General features: G+C 39.7%; 1 protein-coding gene and 1 long non-coding RNA gene across 7 annotated transcripts in view; one reads left to right on the top strand and one right to left on the bottom strand.

The window, feature by feature from the left end:
- The first annotated feature begins 7,486 nt into the window (after window positions 1-7,486).
- LOC110014005 lies at window positions 7,487-9,526 on the top strand. Of its 4 annotated transcripts, none has more exons than XR_002874435.1 (4): window positions 7,487-7,700; window positions 8,607-8,681; window positions 8,997-9,050; window positions 9,128-9,526. It is a non-coding gene; the product is annotated as an uncharacterized LOC110014005 (long non-coding RNA). The 4 variants fall into 4 exon arrangements; XR_002874436.1 differs by having other exon boundaries at window positions 7,487-7,709; XR_002874437.1 differs by having other exon boundaries at window positions 7,585-7,690.
- Window positions 9,527-9,874: 348 nt separating this feature from the next.
- The window catches only part of LOC101162182 (chloride channel protein 2), a 97,265-nt gene continuing 81,604 nt past the window's right edge, over window positions 9,875-25,535 (bottom strand). For all 3 annotated transcript variants that reach the window (XM_023961537.1, XM_023961538.1, XM_023961539.1), the window contains 4 exons: window positions 17,301-17,339; window positions 15,602-15,706; window positions 12,838-12,924; window positions 9,875-11,022 (listed from right to left, as the gene is read on the bottom strand). In XM_023961537.1, coding sequence (XP_023817305.1) covers window positions 10,828-11,022; window positions 12,838-12,924; window positions 15,602-15,706; window positions 17,301-17,339 — 426 coding nt within the window. In that variant the 3' untranslated portion in view covers window positions 9,875-10,827. The remainder of the gene's footprint in view (window positions 11,023-12,837; window positions 12,925-15,601; window positions 15,707-17,300; window positions 17,340-25,535) is intronic.

Here is a 25,535-nt window from a genome sequence, read left to right as displayed (position 1 = left end):
CAGGTAAACATGAAACTAAATGCCAACATTTTATTATCTCTTTAAATTATTAACACTTGTAGCATTCAATTGCAATTAAAAAAATGTGTTGGTGACAATGTTTACTGAATAAAGTAACTAATATTTTAGGAGATTTTAAGAAAGCAAGCCCCAAAAAAAGCTTATAAAGTTGACCTAAATCATATAATAATATTAGCACTCAAGAGTTAAAGGCAAGTTTGAAGACCACATATAAATACAAAAAAATTCATGTTTCATAGAAATAAGACAAATAAAGTAAGTAACTGTGTTAGTAAAAACTTGATTGATCACATATTAAACACAATTTTTACAACAAATTCATGACTTTAGGTGAAATTACTGGGCTCTAAAAAGTACTTGATAAGATGTGTTAGCATGAATATAAAGGTCAATAAAGTTAAAAAATAGAACTGAGTTCATTTTTAAGTGGATACATTTTTAAGTGGTATTATATGTGGAATAATAACAGTCATGTCTTGTCCTTATACCATATTCTGTTAATTATTCTTCCATATTCTGTCCTTATACCATATTCTGTTATCTGATTTACCAAGAATATTTTTTTAAAACATGAAAGGGTTGAAAATTGTAAGCTTTGGTTAATAGAGTTTACAAAGGTTAAAGGAATAATTCAGGATTCTGGATTCTTTATTGTCATTTCACTACAGGGATAAAAAAAAACATTTGTGTCACTGGTCCCGGGCCAGCCGTTTGCAATGCAATTATGACTCGAAGTAAGAGACATATCAATATGATATATTACTATTTCCATGGCTTATAGCACAATTCCTATAATTATTCCACATACATTCAGCACAGAAGAGAATATTTCACAAGATTTTCAGGATGTCTGTGTGAGAGACAGACGAAGGGTTGCTACCATGATTTTCTGGAGTTTAGCAGTCTAACTGCTTCTGAGAAGAAAATGTTCCGTAGTCTGGCGGTCCTGCTCTTTATGCTCCACAGACTCCTTCCTGAGGGAACAGAGGTGTGAGGGGAGAGATTCTTTAGAATGTAGGAGGATTGTTTCTTGCATCTGGTTTGTAGATCTCAGTAGTGGTCTGGAGGCTGCATCCCACAGCAGCTTTAGTTACTCGTTGCAGAATTTTCCTGTCTGCCACTGAGCGGCTGCCATGCCACACAGTGATGAAAGAGGACAGGACAGCAGTCCCCATCCCAGCGCATCTGAGCCTCCTCAGAAAATAGAGGTGCCTTCTTGACTAGGCAGGAAGTGTTGGTTCTCCAGGTAAGGTAGTTTGAGATGTGCATGCCCAGATACCTGAAGCTGGAAACCACCTCCACTGCAGAGCCCCTCTGATGTGAAAGGGAGGAGGGTGGTGTCTGTCTTAAGTCCACGATAATCTCTTTGGTCTTCTTCACATTGATGCAGAGGTTATTATCTCTGCATCTTGAAGACAAAAAATATACATTGTAAATGCAGGCTATGCAGTGCAAATCCAGTCCTTCTCCCAGAGTACAGTGTTTACACTTTATTCTCACATTTTTCAAAAGAAGGCTCCCCGGTGCCGCCGCAACTACACCTCGCCCCGCGTCGACCACGCGCACGGGTCCTCTGTCTGGGACGTCGAGGTACCTGCCTGCGGTCGCGCAGACGGGGATGCGGCCGTTCTGCTCCTTCTATATTTTCGCTATTGAACGCAACGCAAACTTGCGTTGACAAAACATCAAGGAAACCTCTAGTTCCCAACCACTTCCCTGACTTTCCTGACCTGAATAATTCGTCACACTGCGCATGCGTTAAAGTGCGTTAAAAAATTAACATAATTAACGCCAAACAACTATTTAAAGCCTTTAACACGCTATTTTTGACAGCCCTAATAATAATAAAAAAGTTTTATACATTTGAATTTTATACAGTTGAATTGGTTATAGCAATAATATTAGTAACATTGTTTCTTATTTTTCATGTTATTTCCTGCTTTGTCATGTAAGTATTCAATACAGAAACCAGTTGCGCATTGTGTGCATCGGTGAAACTACGAGGACCTGGACCTACCTTAACTGACTGGGTTAGTTATAATTTAGTTTTCCATTTTGGTATATTTTATTTTAAAATAGTAAAAAATAAACTATACATTACATTAATATTTGACTGCTAGGGATCATTGTTTGTTCCTTAGCTTCTGATAGTCTTCGATTTTAAACATGATAACATTTTGATCTGGAAACGGTTTTCCTAAGACAACTAATCATCAACGCCTTTGTTTTTGGAATTAAAGGTGGTTCTGCTCCACCTTTATACTCCCAAGTTGTGACACCTCAATGTTTGTAAAGCATAAACAATACTGTTGACATCACATAAGCTATATGTCTTGACAATGACATTTTTCTTCCCTCTTTCACAGATACAGTGCGACACTTGTTCTAGTTGGTTCCATGCGCAGTGTCTCCAAATGGACGAAACACAGATAGACAATGCAAAAATTGGAGACTGGAACTGCAGTTTGTGCCTGTAGAATGCCAAAAAATGTAAATATGTTATTATTGTGGTATTGTATGACTTGACAATTGTTTGTGATTCCACTCTTGTTTATAGTTAATTTAAAAATGTTAATCTTTTACATTGATTTGTGTGTCTTACTTTGATTTACAATCTATTACATTATACCTTTGGAAAGAACACAAATGCATCTTAAAGAAATGATGATTCAAAACAATTTGTGTTTGGAATTTCTGTTTGTTGTGGTCTATAGCATTTAATTTTAGTATTAAAATGTGCTTAGAATATTTGAATAAATACCTCATCAATTCATTATTTAATGTAGCTGTACAATATTTATTCCACTTGATTTATCTAAACCAGGAGGTGGTATATTTTCCAACTGTCACTTTAAGAAGTGTAAATGGGTGCTAAACATACGTTAAAAGGTCAAATATAAATATTTGTGTTTCCATAACTGCATATTTTCACTTTTCTAAAAAAACAGTGACTAAAAATTAAAGTCTTTATAACCAATATGGTCCTGAAGGGAAATAACGTAGTTACTATCATGGATTATAACAAAAAACTTTGTTACAGTATTTCAAACATGTCATCTCTATCACAAAAAGATCTGTACATGTGTTAAATTAAATATTTTTTGTTTTCAAAAATGAATAATTGCAAATTTCTACAGTAAAAGTGTCTGAAAATGACTGATTAGGTAGTAGACATGTTCCTAAAGGGAACTAAAGTAGTTGTTGTCCTGGATTATGGGTAAATTCTGAATTACAGTGTGTCAAACATGGCATCTCTCAAAAAAAGACGATTTACACTTTTGATAACATAAAGTATTGGTGTTTTCAAACATGAATAATTGCAATTTTCTACAGTAAAAGTGTCTGACAATGACAGACTAGGTAGTATACATGTTCCTAAAGGGAACTAAAGTAGTAGTTGTCCTGGATTATGGGTAAATTCTGAATTACAGTGTTCCAAAAATGGCATCTTTGTCAGAAAAAGATGCTCAGCACTTGTGAAAATGTAAAATATGTTGGATTTCAAACAACGATAACTCAAAATATCTACAGTAAAAGTGTCCGAAAATATTAGTATCTGTAGTCAACATAGTCCTGAAGAGAATACAAGGAGCTGATGGCCTGGATTATGGCAAAATATTAAACTACAGTGTCTCAAACATTGCATCTTTGTCAGAAAAAGACGATTGGACATTGTCAAAATGCAAAATATTTGGGATTTCAAACATGGATAACTCAAAATTTCTACAGTAAAAGTGTCTGAAAATATTAGTATTTGTAGTCAACATAGTCCTGAAGAGAATACAAGGAGCTGATGGACTTGATTATGGCGAAATAATAAACTACAGTGTCTCAAACATTGCATCTTTGTCACAAAAAGACGCTCAGCACTTGTGAAAATTTAAAATATTTTGAATTTCAAACATGGATAACTCAGAATATCTACAGTAAAAGTGTCTGAAAATATTATTATGTGTAGTCAACAAGGTCCTGAAGAGAATAAGAGGAGCTGATGGCCTGGATTATGGCGAAATATTAAACTACAGTGTCTCAAACATTGCATCTTTGTCAGAAAAAGACGATTGGACATTGTCAAAATGCAAAATATTTGGGATTTCAAACATGGATAACTCAAAATTTCTACAGTAAAAGTGTCTGAAAATATTAGTATTTGTAGTCAACATAGTCCTGAAGAGAATACAAGGAGCTGATGGACTTGATTATGGCGAAATAATAAACTACAGTGTCTCAAACATTGCATCTTTGTCACAAAAAGACGCTCAGCACTTGTGAAAATTTAAAATATTTTGAATTTCAAACATGGATAACTCAGAATATCTACAGTAAAAGTGTCTGAAAATATTATTATGTGTAGTCAACAAGGTCCTGAAGAGAATAAGAGGAGCTGATGGCCTGGATTATGGCGAAATATTAAACTACAGTGTCTCAAACATTGCATCTTTGTCAGAAAAAGACGATTGGACTTTGTCAAAATGTAAAATATTTGGGATTTCAAACATGAATAACTCAAAATTTCTACAGTAAAAGTGTCTGGAAATATCAGTTTGTGTAGTCAACATAGTCTTGAACAGAATAAAAGGAGCCGATGGCCTGGATTATGGTGAAATATTAAACTACAGTGTCTCAAACATTGCATCTTTGTCAGAAAAAGACGCTCAGAACTTGTGAAAATTTAAAATATTTTAAATTTCAAACATGGATAACTCAGGATTTCTACAGTAAAAGTGTCTGAAAATATTAGTATTTGTAGTCAACATAGTCCTGAAGAGAATACAAGGAGCTGATGGACTGGATTATGGCGAAATAATAAACTACAGTGTCTCAAACATTGCATCTTTGTCAGAAAAAGACGCTCAGAACTTGTGAAAATTTAAAATATTTTGAATTTCAAACATGGATAACTCAGAATTTCTACAGTAAAAGTGTCTGAAAATATTAGTATGTGTAGTCAACATAGTCCTGAAGAGAATAAATGTAGCTGATGGCCTGGATTATGGCGAAATATTAAACTACAGTGTCTCAAACATTGCATCTTTTTCAGAAAAAGACGATTGGACTTGGTCAAAATGTAAAATATTTGGGATTTCAAACATGGATAACTCTAAATTTCTACAGTAAGTGTCTGAAAATATTAGTATGTGTAGTCAACATAGTCCTGAAGAGAATAAATGTAGCTGATGGCCTGGATTATGGCGAAATATTAAACTACAGTGTCTCAAACATTGCATCTTTGTCACAAAAAGACGATTGGACTTGGTCAAAATGTAAAATATCTGGGATTTCAAACATGAATAACTCAGAATTTCTACAGTAAAAGTGTCTGAAAATATTAGTATGTGTAGTCAACATAGTCCTGAAGAGAATAAAAGGAGCTGATGGCCTGGATTATGGCGAAATATTAAACTACAATGTCTCAAACATTGCATCTTTGTCAGAAAAAGACGATTGGACTTGGTCAAAATGTAAAATATTTGGGATTTCAAACATGAATAACTCAAAGTTTCTACAGTAAAAGTGTCTGGAAATATCAGTTTGTGTAGTCAACATAGTCCTGAAGAGAATAAAAGGAGCTGATGGCCTGGATTATGGCAAAACATTAAACTACAGTGTCTCAAACATTGCATCTTTGTTAGAAAAAGACGCTCAGCACTTGTGAAATTTTAAAATATTTTGGATTTCAAACATGGATAACTCTAAATATCTACAGTAAATGTGTCTGAAAATATTAGTATGTGTAGTCAACATAGTCTTGAAGAGAATATGAGGAGCTGATGGCCTGGATTATGGTGAAATATTAAACTACAGTGTCTCAAACATTGCATCTTTGTCACAAAAAGACGCTCAGCACTTGTGAAAATTTTAAATATTTTGAATTTCAAACATGGATAACTCAGAATATCTACAGTAAAAGTGTCTGAGAATATTAGTATGTGTAGTCAACATAGTCCTGAAGAGAATATGAGGATCTGATGGCCTGGATTATGGCGAAATATTAAACTACAGTGTCTCAAACATTGCATCTTTGTCAGAAAAAGACGATTGGACTTTGTCAAAATGCAAAATATTTGGGATTTCAAACATGGATAACTCTAAATTTCTACAGTAAAAGTGTCTGAAAATATTAGTATGTGTAGTGAAGGAAAGAGAATCGTCCGTTTTTGGGTTCTTTCCATCCATGCGTGTTCGATAGTCGAGAGTGGTAAAACAAACAAGGATTCAACCGGTTTAAAAATACACGGAGTTTATTTCCCTGACAATAGTTCTAAAGCACAGTTTAAAACATTAATGCAGATATATCTGGATTCTCAAGTAAAGATCTACTGACGCACAAGTTACATGCGAATTACTCGTAGATTTTCCTAAGAACAATGGAAAACTTTAAAACCAGTCTTTTTAAGATGTGTTTGAATCTCCGCCTTCCGGAAAGATCATGGTCGCTGGTCCTCCACCCCTGGTCGCTCTGATTCGTCAGCTGATAGCCCGCCTGCTTCCTCTGGCCAATAGCTGACGATTGCCAGCTTCGGATCCGCTCCGCCTCTCGGGGGCCCATTTCACCGGCGCACACAGTCCGATGATCAAGAGAGTCCCCATCTGGTCAGAGTAAATCATTCCTGGACAACTCAAGGTTCCTTTTACCGGTATCCAGAGCAAAGGTCAGCTTCAACCTCCACATGAGAACACGAATCTTAGCACTTTCCCAGGGGAAGAATCTTCAACCCAGATGGTACAGATATCGCCCATGGCATGTTTATGGCACCTAAGAAAAACACCTAAGTTTGCACAAAGAACATCCTATGTCTTCACAGGATGCTGCAACCATAAAGCAAAAAGGAATTTCACTCGACCATAAATCTGGATAGTTCAAAATAAGTTCACTTCACACTAAGGATAAAGCTGTAACATAATAAAGAATAAGATATTAAAACATACATTTTCTACAGTAGTCAACATAGTCCTGAAGAGAATATGAGGATCTGATGGCCTGGATTATGGCAACATTTTAAACTACAGTGTCTCAAACATTGCATCTTTGTCAGAGAAAGACGATTGGACTTTGTCAAAATGTAAAATATTTGGGATTTCAAACATGAATAACTCAAAATTTCTACATTAAAAGTGTCTGAAAATATCAGTATGTGTAGTCAACATAGTCCTGAAGAGAATAAATGGAGCTGATGGCCTGGATTATGGCAACATTTTAAACTACAGTGTCTCAAACATTGCATCTCTCTCATAAAATGCTATGTTGTGACAAATCTCAAACAGTATTTTTAGATCAAGTCTCCTTTTTTATATTATAAAGTGTCTGTGCTGATTCTGATAAATATTTTACATCGTAACATGTCCATATGTGAAAACTTAAATTATATTTACTATTAACATAAATGAATGGGCTATATGGTTGGGAGTATACTTAATAACACTCAATTTATTCTTAGCCTTTTTATTAAAAAAAATTGTTTTATTATTTGATAAGAGTAGCTAGTGTATTTTTTCTCTAAACATTCATTTGACTTTTCACTGTTCTAAAATTCCTTTGAAAACCGGACTTTAGCCGTTGTTGCTCTGTTACCGTAAAGCTGAGAATGCGAGAGCCGTGAAAATTCAGGAGCGGCTCATTTGACACCGCAGTTCCGAATGACGGCTGGCTTGACCGCAGTGACGGCAGGTAGGGGGAGGTGAGCGAGGTAAATTCTTTCACGTCGAAGACCGATTCAGCGGTAAACACGGTGATTTCAAACGATGTGCGGGGAAGAGTGGCGAGTAGTTATGCCGTAGGAATTCGCTTTTGACAAAGGGGCAGTGGGCGCTCGCGGGCACCGCGGTTTATTTTTTTTCCCACAGGCGAAAAACTTTGCCATGGGGATTCATCGTCACTAAGTGGATTTCCCTTTGCTAAATTCTGCGTTGAGACCGAAATTGAAGGAAAATGTGAGAAGCTATCATTACTATTGTCATTATTTCGTTTTTCCATACCGTTCCACCATGAGCTAGCTTAAGGACGGCATTATTTGACCAGCAAACAGCACCGCACTTCGGTCTCAGTCAGCTGTCAATCATTCTCCGTGCGCGTCTCGTGCACAGAATGCGTTCGGTTTGTCCAGTTTACATAGATCTTTGGTTTCAATCAGAGCTTTGTTTTCATTCTATGATGCTGAACATATTTTTCTATGGAGACTTTAGCTTTGAGAGTTTAAAATGGAGTGAAAATATGTATGTCCTTTTGGAACAAGTGTATATGTGTAGTAAAAAGTTTACAGCCTTAGTTATATTAATGTCTGTAATACTACTTCACAGATTCCCCCTATTTGATAAATTAATATGGGAATCCTTTATGGGTGGGGGGATTAGCTACTCCCGATCTGCTAGTTTAGTTTTGCAGTTTCCATCTCAAAAGTCGCGGGTTCTCATTAAGCGTGGTTTGAATCCTGTGGTGGGAGGGGGGTGTCAAATGTTCTTTCTGGTCTAATTTCTTAAGAATATTTTTGCAGCTATTGATTTCAAACCAATGCATATTTAGTTAGTAAAATTATACAACAAAGCTGTGGAAGTGTCACTATATTTATTTCCTGATTAATTTACAGAGCTCATCACACAACACTTCCAACTGCTCCTCCCTGATCATGCTGGGGTCCATGCTCCAGTCTTCACTGAGTCAGGTGGGTCCCCTTCACCATGCATTTACCATATATTATTGGAATTATTGTCTCCTGGATTGTCATCGAATTGTGAGGTAATCAAGATTGCCAGCCCTACTCTTTACACACAACTTTTATGCAGAAAGATACATACATAATAAATAATGAAATTGATGATTGATCAGTTATCCCACTACCTCTGTTAACATGACACTAAGGATATAATGATTTTGTTAACCCAGTAACTATAACATTTATTGATGAGCCAAGGGTAAGAATTGTATTTTTCTGAAGTTTGCATGTGAATTTAAAATTTGTTGACTCTTTGTATTTCAGACTGCTGACCTTCTCGCCAACATAAGCAGGTGCAGGGGTTTATTCAAAGTACAGGTGAGTTGTGTAATCTAGACGTTTTAACTAAACTTCAAATGTAAACTGTGCACACAAATATTTTCTGTGTTCTTTAGAATGAAGACCATGCAGCAATCCAGGAGGCAATCGAGGACACCACGGTGGGAATTTCCCTCCTAATGGAAAGTGGCGAGGAAGAGGACATTCTCATGGTCCACATCTCCCAGGCTTTGGTGGTCGACCCACCAAGTGTCAGAGTGGCAGTTGCCAAGGCTTTTTTGGCCTTATTTACAGCACAAATCTGATTACCATCCTCATGTCAGAAACACCTTTGAGTTAATCCAAAGAAAAACTGTAATAGAGTTGTAGGGCAAAGTTGTGCCTAAGGTTTCAGGCTTAAAGAGCAGACTCTTTTAATAAAAATGACCTTTAAAAAGTTTTTCCTAAGAAGGGATTCCAGCTGTTTGCTTTGGCTCTGTTATCTTCTGTTTAATAAAAATAGCAAGCCCAATTTATATTGATTTGTACTTTTTGCTACACTGTAAACATATTTTTCAAGTTTAGATAATAAAAAAGTTAAATCTGAAATTTGTGTTCAGTGTCATATGTTCATTGGACTGTAATACTGCACAAGAAAGTATTTGCTTTAAATAATAATCTGCAATTGCAATTTTATTTTTCAATATAAATTTTATTAAAATAATTTATAAATTAAAATGAACTATGTAGGTAATTTAAAAAAAATAATAGTTTTGCTAAATTTTTATTGTTTTTTAAATTTTTGAAAAAATTATGGTAAATGACATAATAAAATCTTGTGTGTTTCTGTAAAATTATTAGGTGCAGAAACAAAGAAGCATTCATTATGGTAGAACATGATTTTATTATGTGCAATAATTATATTGGTCCAACATGATTTTTTTGCGCGCAACCCATGTCCATGATTTTTTTATGTCAATCCAACAGATCTTTTTTTTCAGTGTTCCTGCCCCCCATCCGCCTCAACCTTGTCTGGACTGCTGATTAAGGGCTATGTTTAGGAGAAAACCTCCTCTTTTGGAGTGCATCACTGCAGGCGGTTTGCATGCATTTGCCTTGTGTAAAAGGCTGCGGCTACAGTGGTTTGAAATGGAAGCTAGAGCCAACAGACACGTCTGCTTGCATAGGTTAGATATAATCTTTAACCTGAACATAGAGACTTACAGAGAGGATGAGCATTTGAAGATGAGGCTGCACATCGCTCAGCCTCCTGGCTCTTTAATGCTCTTCAGCTGGACAAACCACAATGATTTTTATTCAAACCCGACCACCTGATCTGTCAAAGCAGAAAAACAAAAAACTGAAATCTAAAACCAGTGAGACAAACTCCTATGACGTCACACTCCTGTCTACATACACACTCACACATTCATAAATTACAGAGTTCTTCCTTGTCGAAACCTCTGAATTTCATTGCTTAAGTGGAAGACTCAGTCAAAAAGTAATTTTTGCAAATCCAAAGTTTGATCACGTCCCTAAGAAAACAAACAAACATAAAATCCTTTTTTAAAATTTCCCTCTAAATCCCAGCTTTGGACCCAAAGGTAAACGGAGAGCAGGGGGGGGACAACGGGGCCCTCTCATCCTGGGGAGTGTCAGGCTGGGTCAGTGCAGGACTCCCAGACATGGAACCACAGAAGGAGGAGCAGACGAGGAGAGAAAATCATCTCCACACTAAATATTGATCCTTGGCCCTGAGGATTTGGTTGGTGGTGTGGCATTGGAGATGAAAGGCCACCTCCTTTGTGTCCTCCACCTGCTCCTATTCAACCGTCCCTCACTGTGACTTCTCCGCGGACTCTGATGGGGTTTGTTCTCGTGGTAACGACATGTTCTTGTTGCGATCCCACAGCTTGTGAAGCTCTGTGGCCTCCGACTCACTGCTGCTGGTGCCACTGTCTCTGAAACTGGCCAGAGGGGGCCGCACCTTCACGCCTTTCACCGTCACTGACCCCTCAATGGCTTTACGAAGCTGCAGGAGAGACGAAGGAAAAAAAGGAGTTTAAACGCAACCAACGTCTGCCCTCTTCATCAGTTGTTCTGCTCGGCAATGGATAAAAGCAGGTCAAGAAACATTAAAACCTGAATAAATACAGACAGCTGAGGGTACCAGGTCTGCGTAAGAAGCAGAGAATTAGCCACAATAGATTCACCTGGAGACACAATAGTAGTTTAAAGCCTTTAATATAAATATACGTTAAACTAAATAATAAACGTTTTTCATTTATTATTATTTTGGTTTAATCATGTAGAACCTCACCTACTGACCCAGTATTTACCAGCCAGACCTCTACGGTCATCTGGATACAGTCTTTTCACAGTCCCTGAAGTCCAAACCAAACATAGAGATGCTGCATTCAGCTTCTATACTCCACATCAACCGTTTTTAGGCCACGGACCAGTTTAATGTCAGACAATGTTTTCATGGGCCAGCCTGTATGAGGCTGAAAAGGGCCTCCAGTTTCTCTTTACTTTTGAGGGTAACGTCTATCTTCATCCTCTGTAAAATATCTGCAGCATCTTTAAACTTTATTTGCTCACTAGGTTTTATGCAGGAAAGATTTAAATATGATATAGATTTTCTTTTAACCCATAAACGTCAAAGTGGAAGCAACAAAAAAAAAACAGATGCCAACTTTAGCCTCAACTGACTTTAAAAGTGCAATGAATAAATAAAAAAAAGTGGTCACTAAAACTGGTATTTTCTAAATGTAACAATAAACGTGAAACCACAATGTAACTAACTTTATAAGCAGCATCCTCGTAACATTTGACAACTGGTTGCAGACTAATATGTCATAGTATTATGGTGTTTGGGAACAATTTGTCACAAGAAATCCATATTTTTATCCTGGTTTTTTGTCTGTTAAATGCAGATTTATTTTATTTTGAAGTTAAAAGCTCTTCTTCTGTTCATGAATTTCCAATTACATTCGATTTTTTTGTTAGGTTGGAGGGTCAAATTTAACATTTACTGAAGCCGTTTTAAGAAAGATGCGGCTGTTTGTCAACACGTGACTGAGAGACTTGACATACTTCAAGAAGGAATTGGACGTAGTGGAGAGAATCTAGTAGATTTCCAAAGTAAAACTTCCTTCAGAATCAGATTATAAATACTTCAAAAAAATATAAGTTGTGTGGCCCGGTATCAAATGTCCCACAGACCAGTACCGGTCCACAGCTTGGGGGGTAGGGGACCACTGACTTCCAGAAAGACTTGAGATCAGCTGAAACACTAAGTTTATTTACTTTAAATTTCATGTTAACTATCTTTTCTCATTTATTTTAAATGATCACTCCCATTTTTTAAATATTTGTTTTAATAATTTAAGTAAAACAATTTGAATAGTCTATCTTTACAAAATGTACAAAGAAATTTGCCTTGCCTGAAAGAAGAGTGACTGTAGCCCGCAAGGATGTCTGACTCCAGTCCTCAAGCTCTAAATTTGTAAGAAATCCTGCCTTATCTGCTGCTGATTACCTGGATCAGGTGTGTTTAGCCAATGAAAAGCTTCATTGACAGATTAGTTGGATAACATGCAGGACACTGGCCCTGTAGGCCTGGGGGGTATTCCAGAAAGCAGGTTATGCTAGCTCCCACGGTAAATTTGAGGCTAAGGAAGTTGATAGCCTCAGCTTTCGGTTCCAGAAATGGAGGTATGTTTCAGGATATGTCAAGTTGCCATAGTAACTCATGCCATTAACCATTAATTGGTAGAGTCTACATGAAATGATCTAGAAATTTCTACATATTTTTTTTTCTTATCACATATAAAAAGCCCCTCACCTCTTTAAGAGAGACGACGCCGATGAGCCGCCCAATGCTGGTGACGTATGCGTGGTCCAGGCCCAGCAGGGCGAAGATGGTGTGAGTCTGCAAAAGAACAAAGTGTTCAGGAAAAAAAAAAGTCTGAATGTTTCTGAGCAGAAATAGACTAAGCTGATTTCCTGCCAGCAGCATCAACTCTCCAAACAACCAACTAAACATTTGCCTTTTGGACTGGTGACTTGGCCTTAAACCTGAAGTTGTTTTATCAGATGTGAAGCTTGATTGGAAATCAATTTCTGCGATTTTCCTTCTGTACTTAGTAATTTTCTGACTTTCTTGTTGAAGTGTAACTCGGCTGCTCAACATTTCTTCTTCTACTGGTAAATGTCAAAATCCTCCCTGACACAGTGAGGAAGGTTTGCAGGCATTAATGCAGCACTCATGATTTCATGAGTGTGGAGCTTTTCTCTGAACAGACCAGCTTCCTCCCAGCTCAAAATGAGGTGTGTATTTTGGGTATTATTGAATATTCTGGGATTACGAGCACTCTGAAGCTTTTTCCTGGAATCCAGTTCCCATTTTCTTATCCAAATCAAAAAATTCCAATCCATCTTATTGGAGGTGAACAGTCAAATCAGAGATGTGTTGTTCCAATACAGTAACAATAACTGCAGTGAACTGCGGGGATGGAGCAGAGCAGCTCAGTGCTGGTGCCAGCTGGGTTCAAGTTACAATCCTTTTCTGTGTTTGGCAAATTTTCTCCATTTGGGACAGTAAAGCTTGATTCACACAGCCAAGTTTGAATGCTTTTAGGCAACAGGCAGCTGTAGTTTGACTCATCACCAGGTTTCCACTAAAGCCTGGAGTTGCTTCCATTAAGCAAACTGTCCTTGCGAGTGAATACGAGCTGTCTGCAGTGAAAAACGGTCAAACCTGTACGGGGAACAACCGTATGGTTATTTTGCAGGCAACAAGTTGTAGTGAACTTTTATACAACACGTAAGGGTAAGTAAGGGTGAAGTGGGTGAAATTTTCATTTTTTTCAACACCTGCCCCAAATCCTTGGCCAGGTGTTGGACTGTGCAAGGCGCCCGCTAGTGCTGTTCACTTAATAAGTGTGTGCTCTTTGTATGCAGCCTGACTGTAATAAAAGAAGAAACTGGAAAATCAGACGGTAGTTCGTGTGAACAATGGACATCCTATCGTATCACATGCACACCTAGTGCGTGCAGCAGTACTCACACCCTATTAATGACCAGAGTGTGGTGTAAGAGCACCATATGACAGCATTACCTGTATATCATAAGTGCACGTACCTTCCATTATCCTCACTTAATCACTTAAAAAAAATTATCCTCAATACTTTATGATACACTTACCACAATGACTACATTGGTTCAATTTTCATGACGCCCCTTGAGGTGGTCGTGCATGTCTCAAAGGAACTGCAAGACAAAACTGCACCCCCCCAAGATGCAGCCGCTCCTCTCTACGACCCACTACGGACTGGGACAACCCAAAACTCTGTTCCGCCCACACAGGTCATCCCATTGTCTGAATGCAGGTGAGTAAGGCTTAATAATCCAACTTCATGCACGGCAGAAAAGGATCATTGGGAAACCCAGTTCTTGTTTAGAAAAGCAACTGGAATTCTGGAGCAGCAAACACCAAGAACACAACAAGTAGATGAAGGTTCTTCATCTGCTGTTTCTCAAGAGACAAAGTCTTCCTCTGCAACCTGCCTGTGTGAGCCACACAGACGGTGGCAGAAGAGCCCCTCGCTGAAGGAGAGCAGCATGATTCTGCTGCAGGCGGTAGAAGGGGGTGTGAGACGGTGCAGGTCCCACTGTTAAATGTTTAAAGAGTTTTCACAGACTTCAGAGCATGATGGAGAGAGAAGGGAGCATTATGAATGGAGCGCATTAGGTGGTGCCACAGCCGCTGGCGAGCTAAAGTTCCTCTGTGCATGCGCTCAATTCAGCAATGCAGACCTGCAAGACCAAACCCCCTCCAGGGTGGAAATGTGCTGCAGTGAAAACAACAACCAACAACCAACACCTCCCCTTTCCACTGTAATCACATTTTCTCCTTTCAAAGACAGAAGTTTTATATTATTTAGCCTGACTTCCATCACCTTTGGACACAGTCCAGCCTTTGCCATTGACTGCAGGACAAAAGTAAACTCTTTTCAAAGAAGGTTCACTGGGACAAACAGGGTTGCCATAAAAGCCTTCATTTGATGTAAGGAAGTGTTTTAACCAGATTTTATGATGAAGATGCTCAGTCTTCTTTTCATGGCTTCATCTGTAATTAAAAGGAACCATGACTTTATATTTGATCTGATTTTAGGTTTCTCTGAAAAGAAAAAAGTCCAACCTCAGTTCTAATGTTTTATGAACTACATTTTCTAAACGTTCAGTTTAACACGTAATCTTGGTTATTATGCTTGGTGACTCTGAGGAGCTATCATTGTCTGGAACATTTTCTGCCTTTAAGTTTGTCACTGCGATGGATTGAATACCCATTCACATTATACCTCAGTGATGGATGGATGGATAGACAGTAGATAAATGAAATTTAAGTTTCTTAAGTTTTTGCTCTTGAACAGTGTTTGATTACATGAATAACTTTTAGTAACTGGTGATGTCCCTCCTCTTAAGCCTTTTTTGAGCCCTCCTTATTGAGGGCCGGGTTTGGATTTAACAGGAATGAAACCTTAATGTTCTGGTTTTACTTTGCCATCCGAATCTGCACATTTGGAAAACAGCAGCCGTTTTCAAACCTTATGCAGCGACGTGCGCTCCACCAGCTGGAATGGGGCGGGGTCAATCTTGCAGTTGTTGAAGTTGACCTGCTCATCAAGCTGCTTCTCTTCCCACTCTGTGATCTGAAAATTAAAAAAGAAAACACATCAGTTTCAGGGATCTCTGTTGCAGTAAATAAAGATTATGGCTCAGATGGAAAAAAGTCTATGATCATCAGAAAAGAGGGGGCCTCTTTTAGGGATTAAAACAAACATGAGACTGAAAAAAAACATGGGGTGGAGAGCCCAGACGAAGAGAAAATGTGAGGTACTGTTGATGGATGAATTATAATTAATGTCATATCCCAAAAATATTAGCTCCCAACATGGCATATTGGAAAACAGAGAAGTCACAAGGAGCAAACAGAGACTTCAGACAAGACAAAGGATCCCTGAAGGCTCACTGGATCACAGGAGTTTAATTCTACAAACTGATATACTACAAATACCGAATCTTAAGAAAATAAAAAGACATTGCTTCAAGAAAAATTATCTTTTTTTTATGTCTTGCAAGAAAATTATTCTTATCAAGAAAGATTTTCAAAAGCAAAAATAATCTTAGTTTTAGAAAACTTGTCTTAGTGTCTTGAATTTTTTTCTTAAAATAAGGATTCGTGGTAAGACCATTTTTCTTACCACATTAATGCAATAAGTGTGAAAAAATCTAACCTATTGGCAGATTTTCTTTAAATAAGAAAAAAATCTGCCAATAGGTTAGATTTTTTCACACTTATTTCTAAGGGGCCTGTTTTTGTAGTGTAGTTTCTGTACTTTATCAACAAAATCTGTTAAACTGGCTTGTTTCTTGCTACCTGTAACCAGTTAGTTCAAATGTTTGTGTGGAAGAAGGTTAAAGGTTAAAAAATAACAACACCATTCATTGAATTCATATTAGACTTTTTTTTTTTTTACAATGAATGATTAAATTTTTCTATCACAAAATTCAGCAACAACACTGTTTGGTTAGATTAGCGACAATTTTGCTCCTCTGATGATGTTTCTCAAAGATTTACAGTAGGAACATCATTTAAAGTGAGTGGATGAGATCAGCAGAAAAAGCACCTATCAAATGGGTTATGGCTTTAAAAGAATCCACTCTTGAATAACATTTAGGTTTAGTCTTTTTAGAAGTTTTCTTTACTTTTAACCAAAGTCATGGTTGACCCTTCACCTTCTCTAAAGCAAACTGTTCATTTGGAGAACAGACTTCCTGTTTACAGGAACCTCAACAGAGCAAGCAGCTCAAAGCAAGAGCTCTCCCATCAGTTTAGTCACAAGCATGTGATGCACGTTCAAGAATGAACTAAACGCAAGTTTCTTGGACACGAGTATAGCCCCATGGTGTCTACACTGTACAACCAGAGAGGGGCTTCTTCTACTTTTTTCTTTTTCTACTAAATACTAGCACATTTCCACTACCATTGGAAAAGGCAAGGTGTGAAATGTCTAAGCGGTGCAGATATTCTAAACCTAGCTCCAGGCTTTTTCTTTCACAGCTCTACTCCAATATATGAAAGAGATGGTATCATATAAAATCCAGCTGGGCACAAATTGCAATTATTAATCTCTCCTTCATGATCAATTTTCAAACGGTTGGCACCTCCGTGAATAAAAAGAATGCCTGCTGTGAACATTAGGTGTAAAGCTCTTTAACATGTTTGCAGCTGCATGTTCTCACCTCCCTGAGAGTCATGTCGTCCTCCACGTCTCCATCGTCCTGAGGACAAAAAGCAACAGCAGAGTGATTAGTGGATGAAATAGCGACTCGTCGCATTTCGGGCAGACACTCTGCAGAATTATAGGTTACTCCCCTAGGGCGGGTCTGTTAATTAACTCACCTGCTCAGCCTCCTATTAAAGTCAGGTGTACAATTGTTCATTCTCTCTTACCTTCAGCGCTCATTCTTCGCCGGTCTCCGAGCCCGCGGGTCTCCTTCTCTTTCGGCGTCTTGCTGTGTTCCCCCCGTCCTTCGGATGGATGATCCCCATTTTTCTGATGTGGGTTTTCGTTTCGCCGTTTCTGCTCTCCTTTTGCGGCGATCAGCGGGCGGCTGACGGCGCCCAGCGCGTTCGTTTCGCCGCGGTCGCGTGCATCTGCAGGGGGTGTGCTTCTGCGGTGTTCGGGATGTCCGTGGCCCCCGATCAGGAGCAGTTCAGGTCTTCTCGTCTGCCGTGGTCAGCCGAATTTCTACGGTGAGCGGCATGCAGTTCTTTTCCCATGTTGCTTTTTCTAAGGCTTCGCTCTTGCTTCCTGTTTACTTCGGTGACGTCACGCCCCTAAGGACCCTGGGAATTGTAGTTTTGTCTCATGATCCTTTATGATGCACTTCTGATTCCTTTTCTGCTGCGTAGTTCTGCGTCGTCCGGTTATTGTTTCAGGGGTTGTGGGGCCTTTTCTGTGGTTGTGAAGCCTGGCGGTCCTCGTTTGGACAGGTTTCTCATGCTGGCTGAATTTGTTGTGGCTTTTAGCATTTTTTTTCTGTTGCTGTTTTGTTCTTTGGGAGCTGAGTGTAAATCTTATCTTTAATTCGATGATCGCTTTATTATTATGGCGGTTCTTCTGTTTATTATCTTCATTGTTGTAGCTACTGGTTAGTCAGAATGTGAATTCATCTCTCTTGGACCCGTCTCTGCTCTGTGGACATTTTCCCTATGGTTGGTCTCTCTTATGCAGCGTCTATGGCTCATTTTATTCACTCGGCGATCCTCGTTCGTTGCCCCCGCACGTTCTGCGTCTGGTTATGCTCCGCCTGTTTTTCCCCGCTCTGTGTACCCCAGTGGGTCCTGCCCTGGCCTCAGGGACTTGTGTCGGCCGCATTGGTGAGTGTGTCAGTCTCGTCGCGGCCTTGTTTTCACGGCTGGACAGTTAATTTGTTGTTCTCTCTCTGGTTTGGTTTGGAGGTTTGTGGGGGCTATGTGATGGATTCTTCCGGGGCATCGTTTTCAAAGCCGCCACTGTGGGTGGCCCCTAGGAAGTGTTCAGGTTGATGTGACTTGATCTGGACCTGTTAGCGCCTCGCAGTTCATCTTCTGGACATCGGTGGCCTGGTTCCCCATGCGCCTTCAGGATTAGTATACATTTTCTTCAGCTCCCCATGCTGTCTCCACAATTTTCCTCCGAATGCGATATAAGGCTGGGGATGACTGTTATCGCCGATGTTCTCACTGTTCTGCCTCTATGCCTCTCAGTGGCGTCTTTGGCATTCAGTTGTTGGTCGGTTTACCTTTCAGTCATGGCAGTCTTAATAATATCAACTTTATTATCAGAAGCCCTGCAATGGATATTTATAGGCGATGGGTCCCCTTCATTTTTTTGAGTTATTGATGATTTCTCGGTGGCCAAATTTCCTTTGTATCCGTGGTCTTTTGAATCTCTGTGGATAAACTTTATTTTCGAATCTGGGTTTCCACGTTGTCTATACTGTATGGTCCTCCACCCATCCGAATTTATTTTCCTTCTTTGGATCTGGATGGTTCATTGATGCTTGCCGCTCCCCATTATGTCATCTCTAGCTTTGTGCAGTGTATTGTTTATTCATTCTTTGGTTGAATATGATTTGTCAATGATTGGGCCACCTGAAATTTGCAGTGGCTTTGGTCCTACGGTAATCTGTTCATCTTGTGTTCTTGTTCTGGGTGGCTCGATCCTGGGCCACATGTTCCAGCTCTGGATTTTCGTGTTTTGCGTTTGATCTTTCCTTCTCTATGCTTGGAGTGGTTATGTTATGGTAATGACTATCGTGTCTTCAGGCTCCCCCCACTTGTTCTTCTGATGCTGTGCTTTCTGGTTTTGGGGGGAAAGATTTATGAAGAGTGGTTTGTGTTTGTCCGGCTGCCTGAATTCACAGCTCTAATGGTTTGTAAGGGATCGTGTGGTTAGATGAGATTTGATTGATTTTTTTTTTTTTTGTGCATAGTACAATTTATGGGAGAGAATTCAGCCATGGAGATTATATTGAGGCTGTTTCTATGTGAAATGATAATCTTATGTGTCATCGGTTGACTAGGTAGTGTTTAATAACACCATGAGCAATTTTAACCCTGACCGGAGAAATTATCACTTACACTCTCTCAAGCTTAGTTCAAGAGTTAAATCTTGTGTCCATTAGTCTTCTATCTGCCCTGTTTAAGCAGATGACACTCGGCTAGAGGCATCTCCTTTAGAGGCTTGTTATTCTCCGCCTCTAAATGCTAAGGTTCAGTCTAGCTAAAATACTTAAACCTACGATCCCTTGTGGATCTGAAGTTCTTCTTTTGCAGTATCCAGTCGCCCTTGGCTAATTAAAACTTCGATAGTCTGCGCTTTGTTGTCCACCTTTTTGAGGACCACTGATATAACCGGCCGAGCTGCGATCCATTGCTACGTGGGATGTTGACCTTCCTCATCTACAAATATTCTTGGTCTTTGGTTACCCTTCCATCGCCTGCTCCTCGATGACCTTCTGAAGGTGCGTCCCTCTGGAATTGTTAAAGGTTACTTCTCTTACATTAGTGTACATAAAATTGGTGTTAAGATTTCGTGCAGGTTCTATATTTCTCTATCAATTTCTTTGCTGGAATTTGTGATTCTGGCGGTTTTATGGTGCGATGAATCCATAAAGGGACTTTTACTTAATTACCTACTAAATTTCACTTATTTTTTTTTATTTTTTATTGTTTTTATTTTAACTTGTTCTGTCCAACAGATTAGAGCTGAAGGCTTTTTGTGTTGGACAGGTTTTACTATCACAAAAAGAGGTTATATAGCTTCGAGAAACAAGAGTGTAGCTTTGTATAAACCCCTTTTTGTTGTATTAGTTTTTATTTATTTGTTACATTTAGTGTGTATGGGGAGGGAGAGGGGAGAATGTGAGGGGAGGGTGGAAGAGAGTAAAAGGAAGAGGTGAAAAGGTGGGGGATACAAGCACTGATTTGAATAAGTTATTATTTTAAGCTGTAACAATTATACCAGATCTGCCGGAAAGACAAATGTTACATCAAAAGTGAAAATCTGACACTAAGATGAGCGAAAAAAAAAATCTGTCCATCAATACACTGTGGGTAAGTAGGAGGGATGAAGCAGACAAGGAGCAGTGTGGCAGTGTGCACGTGGGGGTGGAGATACATGCATGCTGCAGACGTGAACCGTGTGTTCATAAGGGGAACCAGATCTTACCCAGCCAGACCAGGAGAGCCCCCCAGGCCAGGAGCCCCCCGAGCATCCGGACCCAGGCAGCCCGGGAGGAGGGGACCGCCCACCCCACCGGCCAGGCACAGAGAGGGCCCCCCTACAGGGGGCGAACCAAGTGTTCGGCCCCCAGGCCACAAGACAGGAGCGCTTAGCTGTACCAGGTGGCAGCCGTGGGGGCCACCGGCGCCGGACACCGAGACAAGGGCCAGGGACGAAGCCAGGGCCCCCGGAACCCATGAGCCGTCCACCACCCGACCGCTCCCCCGTCTCCGCAAGCCAGCCCAGGCACGTGACCTAAGCATCCCAGGGATCGCCACGCACCCACAGCCACCCCCCAAAACCCTACAACCCTACACACTACAAACCCCCCCCCCCGCCATAATATCTGAGCCCCCCTCCCCAACCCTCTCAGTGCCCTCCCCTCTCTGTGATGGGGAGGGAAAGCCCCAGAGGGTCCCAGCGAGCCAGCCCCCAGGTCCGTCCTACCCATGCACTCACGCACACATACTCACAATCATCTGGTTACCCTCCCCACCCCCCCGCCGCCACGCAGTAACCCCCCCCAGCCGGCCGACCCCCAGCGCCGTATGCCCGACCCTTCCCGCAGCCGACAAATTTCACTTCTTAGAATTGTTCTTTAAAAGCACTGTTATTCCATTTATATCAAGAATTTAAAACTGAGCGGTTTCTGGGTTATTTCTATATTCTTTGCCAAGACTAATTATGCTTTGTCTTTATCTATACATTGCATCCTGAGCCTGCGAACCCCTACTTCCCTGTCTGCTCTCCGTTTCCGGCGAATGATGTCACCCCTGCATTCCTTGATCTGGTGCTTCAAAGACGTCTACTACTGCGGTCTTCCGTCAGACCTTTACACCCTGCACTCCCTGAGAATAGGTGCCGCTACAACTGCTGCTCTTCATGTGCCATCATCTCAGCTAAAAGCAATGGGAAGGTGGTCCTCCTCCGCTTTTCAGAGTTATGTTAGATTAAATTCTGATGAAATATTAGCGGCTCAAAGAAAAATAAGTCTGGTTTGAATGATGAATATGTTAAGTCAGGTGGAAGCCGCGAATGAGTATTAACTGCATTGGTGTTAAAATTGAATCAGGTTGTGTAATATTGTTGGCTCCCCTTAATTCTTCCTTCTCTCTTTAGATTGTATGTTCCCCTGGTGAACGGGAGCGGCCCAACGGTCAATGGTGCTGGGTAAACACATAGCAGATCCACTAGATAGCATGTTGCCTTCGAAGAGTGGTTTCTCGAACGGGAGCGGCCTAACGGTCAATGATGCCGGGTAAACACATAGCAGATCCACTAGATAGCATGTTCCCTTCGTGGAGCGGCTCTCGAACGGTCAATGGTTCTGAGTAAACACATAGCAGATACACTAGATAGCATGTTCCCTTCGTAGAGTGGTTCTCGAACGGGAGCGGCCCAATGGTCACAGGTAACCCTAGCAACTGTTGCTGTGGGGGGCAGAGAGGGGCCCTACAGGATCATTATGCAGGCAGAGGCCAGACGTGCCGGCAGTTTAATAAACTAAAGAGAGTTGAACGATGGACACAAACCAGACTTTCCATCACTGTTTGACTGATAAATGCTCCATACTAACACTCAAGTGAACATTTCAGTGATGCAGTGGCGATATTTACCTGCTATAACTGCTTTTAATGAATGAAAACAATGGTAAAACATACAGCGAAGAGGAAAAAGAGGAAAAAAATGTGTTATTTTTGCCAAACACAGAGATGAAACTGTAAATGCACAAGAGATGCTTTCAAAAATATTAGCTGTCCTGTGTGTTTATGTGTAAGTGATTGTGTGTATTTGTGAGATGGAAAGAGTATGTTTTTGCGATGGAGCGTGTGTGCTGGAGTGTGTGTTTTGTGTTGTGGAGTGACTGTGTGTGTGTAATGGAGTGTATGTACGAGATGAAGTGTGTTTGTGAGATGTACAGTGTGTGTCTGTGTGATAAAAAGTGTTTGTTTTTTGTGATGTAGAGTGCTTTGTGTGATAGTGTGCATGATGGAGTGAGTGTGTTTGATGAAGTGGGTCTGGGAGATGGAGTTACCCTATTTGTGTTTATATGATGGAGTCTGTGAGTGTGTTGGATGATGGTGTGTGTTCAGTTGACATCCTTCCCTTATTCTCCCTCTTCTACTGTCATCTACAGTATTTTCACTCAAACAGCAAAGACAGTCGACACCAACAGTGACTGAAAAACTGTATTAATTATTATCTAACAGCTACAAAAAGAACAGATTTTAGAAATGGGATAAATCCTAGATTTATTTCCACAGCTTTTTAAAAACTCCAGTAGCTTGATCCTAAACCCAAAGAAAGTTCCCGTTCAGTCATGAAGGATAATCATTAGAAAAAATCCCCCAGCCAACTGAGAATGCTGTTTCTGCAAAAAAAAAAAAAAAAAAAAAATGTCTGGGATTTTCGAGTCAGTTTTGTGTTCACTACAATGTACACAGTCCTTCATAGTGCAGGCACACCAGGGAAGAGGGAAATCCAACCAATCTGTCTGACAAACAGAAGTGAGGAACAGGAAGGTGAGTTCAGGTAGATAAAAACCAAACATGAATTTTTCTTTTAATCTTTGCCCAAGTCAATGCATTCAATGTATTTTTGATATTTAAGTTTTTCTTCTCCTTTACAGCTACTGGCCACTTTTCTACAACAATTTCATGGTCTCTTTTTCCATCACCACCCTGTAACATCAATGCAGAACAATTGGATCCATCTCTGGTTCTCCTCAAATCAGAAACTTATGAAGGAGCAAAGTGGGAGAAATCAGCAAGATTATAAAACGTTCCTCTCAGTGAGGCAGGCGGAGTCCCGGCTGCATGTGCGTATGTGTGTATAAGCACACACTGATGTGTCGCTGTAATGACTCTGGTTGGTCATTTGTGTACTGCTACAGGGGGTCAGAGGTAGTTTAATAAGCTGCTATCTGCTGATCCAGTGCAGCTGCTGTGTGAGTTCAGCTTCCAGACTTTATGTTCAGGCTGATGCACAATTATTCAGAAAACTGGGGCAGAACCTTTTTTCATTTAATCATGGAAAATAAAAAATAGGTTTCAGACATTAAGATGAAGACTTCACATTAGAAAAAACGAGTCTCTGAAAAACAAATGGTAAAGATTCTAAACCTCCTCTAAACAGAGAAGCCATAAATTCATATCTTGTTTTGATTGCTCGTATGTTTTTTGTCTGAATCCTCTCACATTTCATTAAAGTGTGATCAAGGTCCTGATGCATTTGACCTAAGGATCATTGATGTGATCAATGCTCTGATCAATTCCAAAATGTACCGTATGGAAAGCTGCATGTTTGACTTTGGGATATTTTGGTGGATTTGGTAGTTTTGGCTTGTATAGTGGTCAAGAAATAAAAAACTTTCCTCTTTACAGTTTACAACATTTAGATAGAATATTACATTTTGTTTACCTGTCATTGCTTGGTTCAGGTGATGTGGTCACGTGATGCATCTACAGTATGTACAGTAGGTGTGCGGAGTGTCAATATGGTGGATGCCGTTGACTATGCTCTGGTTGATTTATAAACAAGCCAGATTATATCATATTTTTGTCTGTGGATTAATCCGTACACAAAGTACTACAGAAGAACACAACAGTTTATAACATTTTTTCAATCTCTGTCCTCAAACCAACTCGTAAAACATTTTTCTGCCATCTGAAGAGTCTGAGAAAGGTGGTGTGATTTAAAAATCCTCAGACCGATTAGGAGCATCCCCTCCTCCTCAAGGATCATTCCTGTATTTTCTTTTTCTGAATGATTCAGAAAGACGCAACATTCTGCATTCTGGTTGTTTTCTGCCTTTGATCCCATCAATGGGTTATGCTATCTTAATAAATTATAGGCTTACTGAGTTTTTGTTTTTAAATTCCCATCAGTCAGACAGAATACAATTTTGACCAGCAAAGGTCTCTAAAGAATCTATGATCTTCTAGGAAATCTGAAATGTTGTAAACTGCAAAGACTTCATCAAACACTATTAATTGGATGTTTTCTGATCTGCTCCCAGACTTACGTGTTCACTGCCTCTTCTCAGAGTTCCTCCTAATGACCATTAGCTCAAAGCAGACTTCATTCTAAGAAAGACGTGCTGTCCGGCCTGAACAATGCATGAAAGATGTTCTGGGAACTTGAGCAGTCTGTTCACGTCAACTCACATCGCTCAACCTGTAGATGTTGTCTCAATGGATGATAAGGTTGTTTTTGTTCCCATTTATCTCACAAAAGGTGCTCATTTCTATCTTCAAAACCAAAATAAAACAAGGAAGAGGAAGTCTGAAAACAGTAGACAAGGCACCAGTAAATACCTTTACATAGGTTTACGCTGAAGTTCTTTGTGGATCGTCAAATCAAACGACAACACTTTCAAGTTCAGACTTTATTATATTAAAAACAAGTTTAGGATTAAAAACTACTCAACTGTAGAAGCTTTAATTTTTTAGCAAAGTAATTTTTTTAACCAAGAAATACAGTCATTAGCACACCTTCAGGTCTGTAGTTGTGAGACACACAAACGCACACGCAACAGCCTTAACGTGACAAAAACAAACGAGGACGCAACTTCTGACCAACACATAAATGCATAATGACAAATGAAAGAAAACCCTCCTAAGCAAAACAGTGCAAAACACTCAAGTCATCAATAATAAAAGGAGGTAGAGCCAAGGCCGCTGGAAAAATAATGAGAAAAAATGGC

This window comes from Oryzias latipes, chromosome 13, assembly GCF_002234675.1.
Source record: "Oryzias latipes chromosome 13, ASM223467v1".
Lineage (NCBI taxonomy): Eukaryota > Metazoa > Chordata > Actinopteri > Beloniformes > Adrianichthyidae > Oryzias > Oryzias latipes.
The sequence above is the reverse complement of the archived record's forward strand: the minus strand, read 5'-3'. Positions and strand labels throughout refer to the sequence as shown.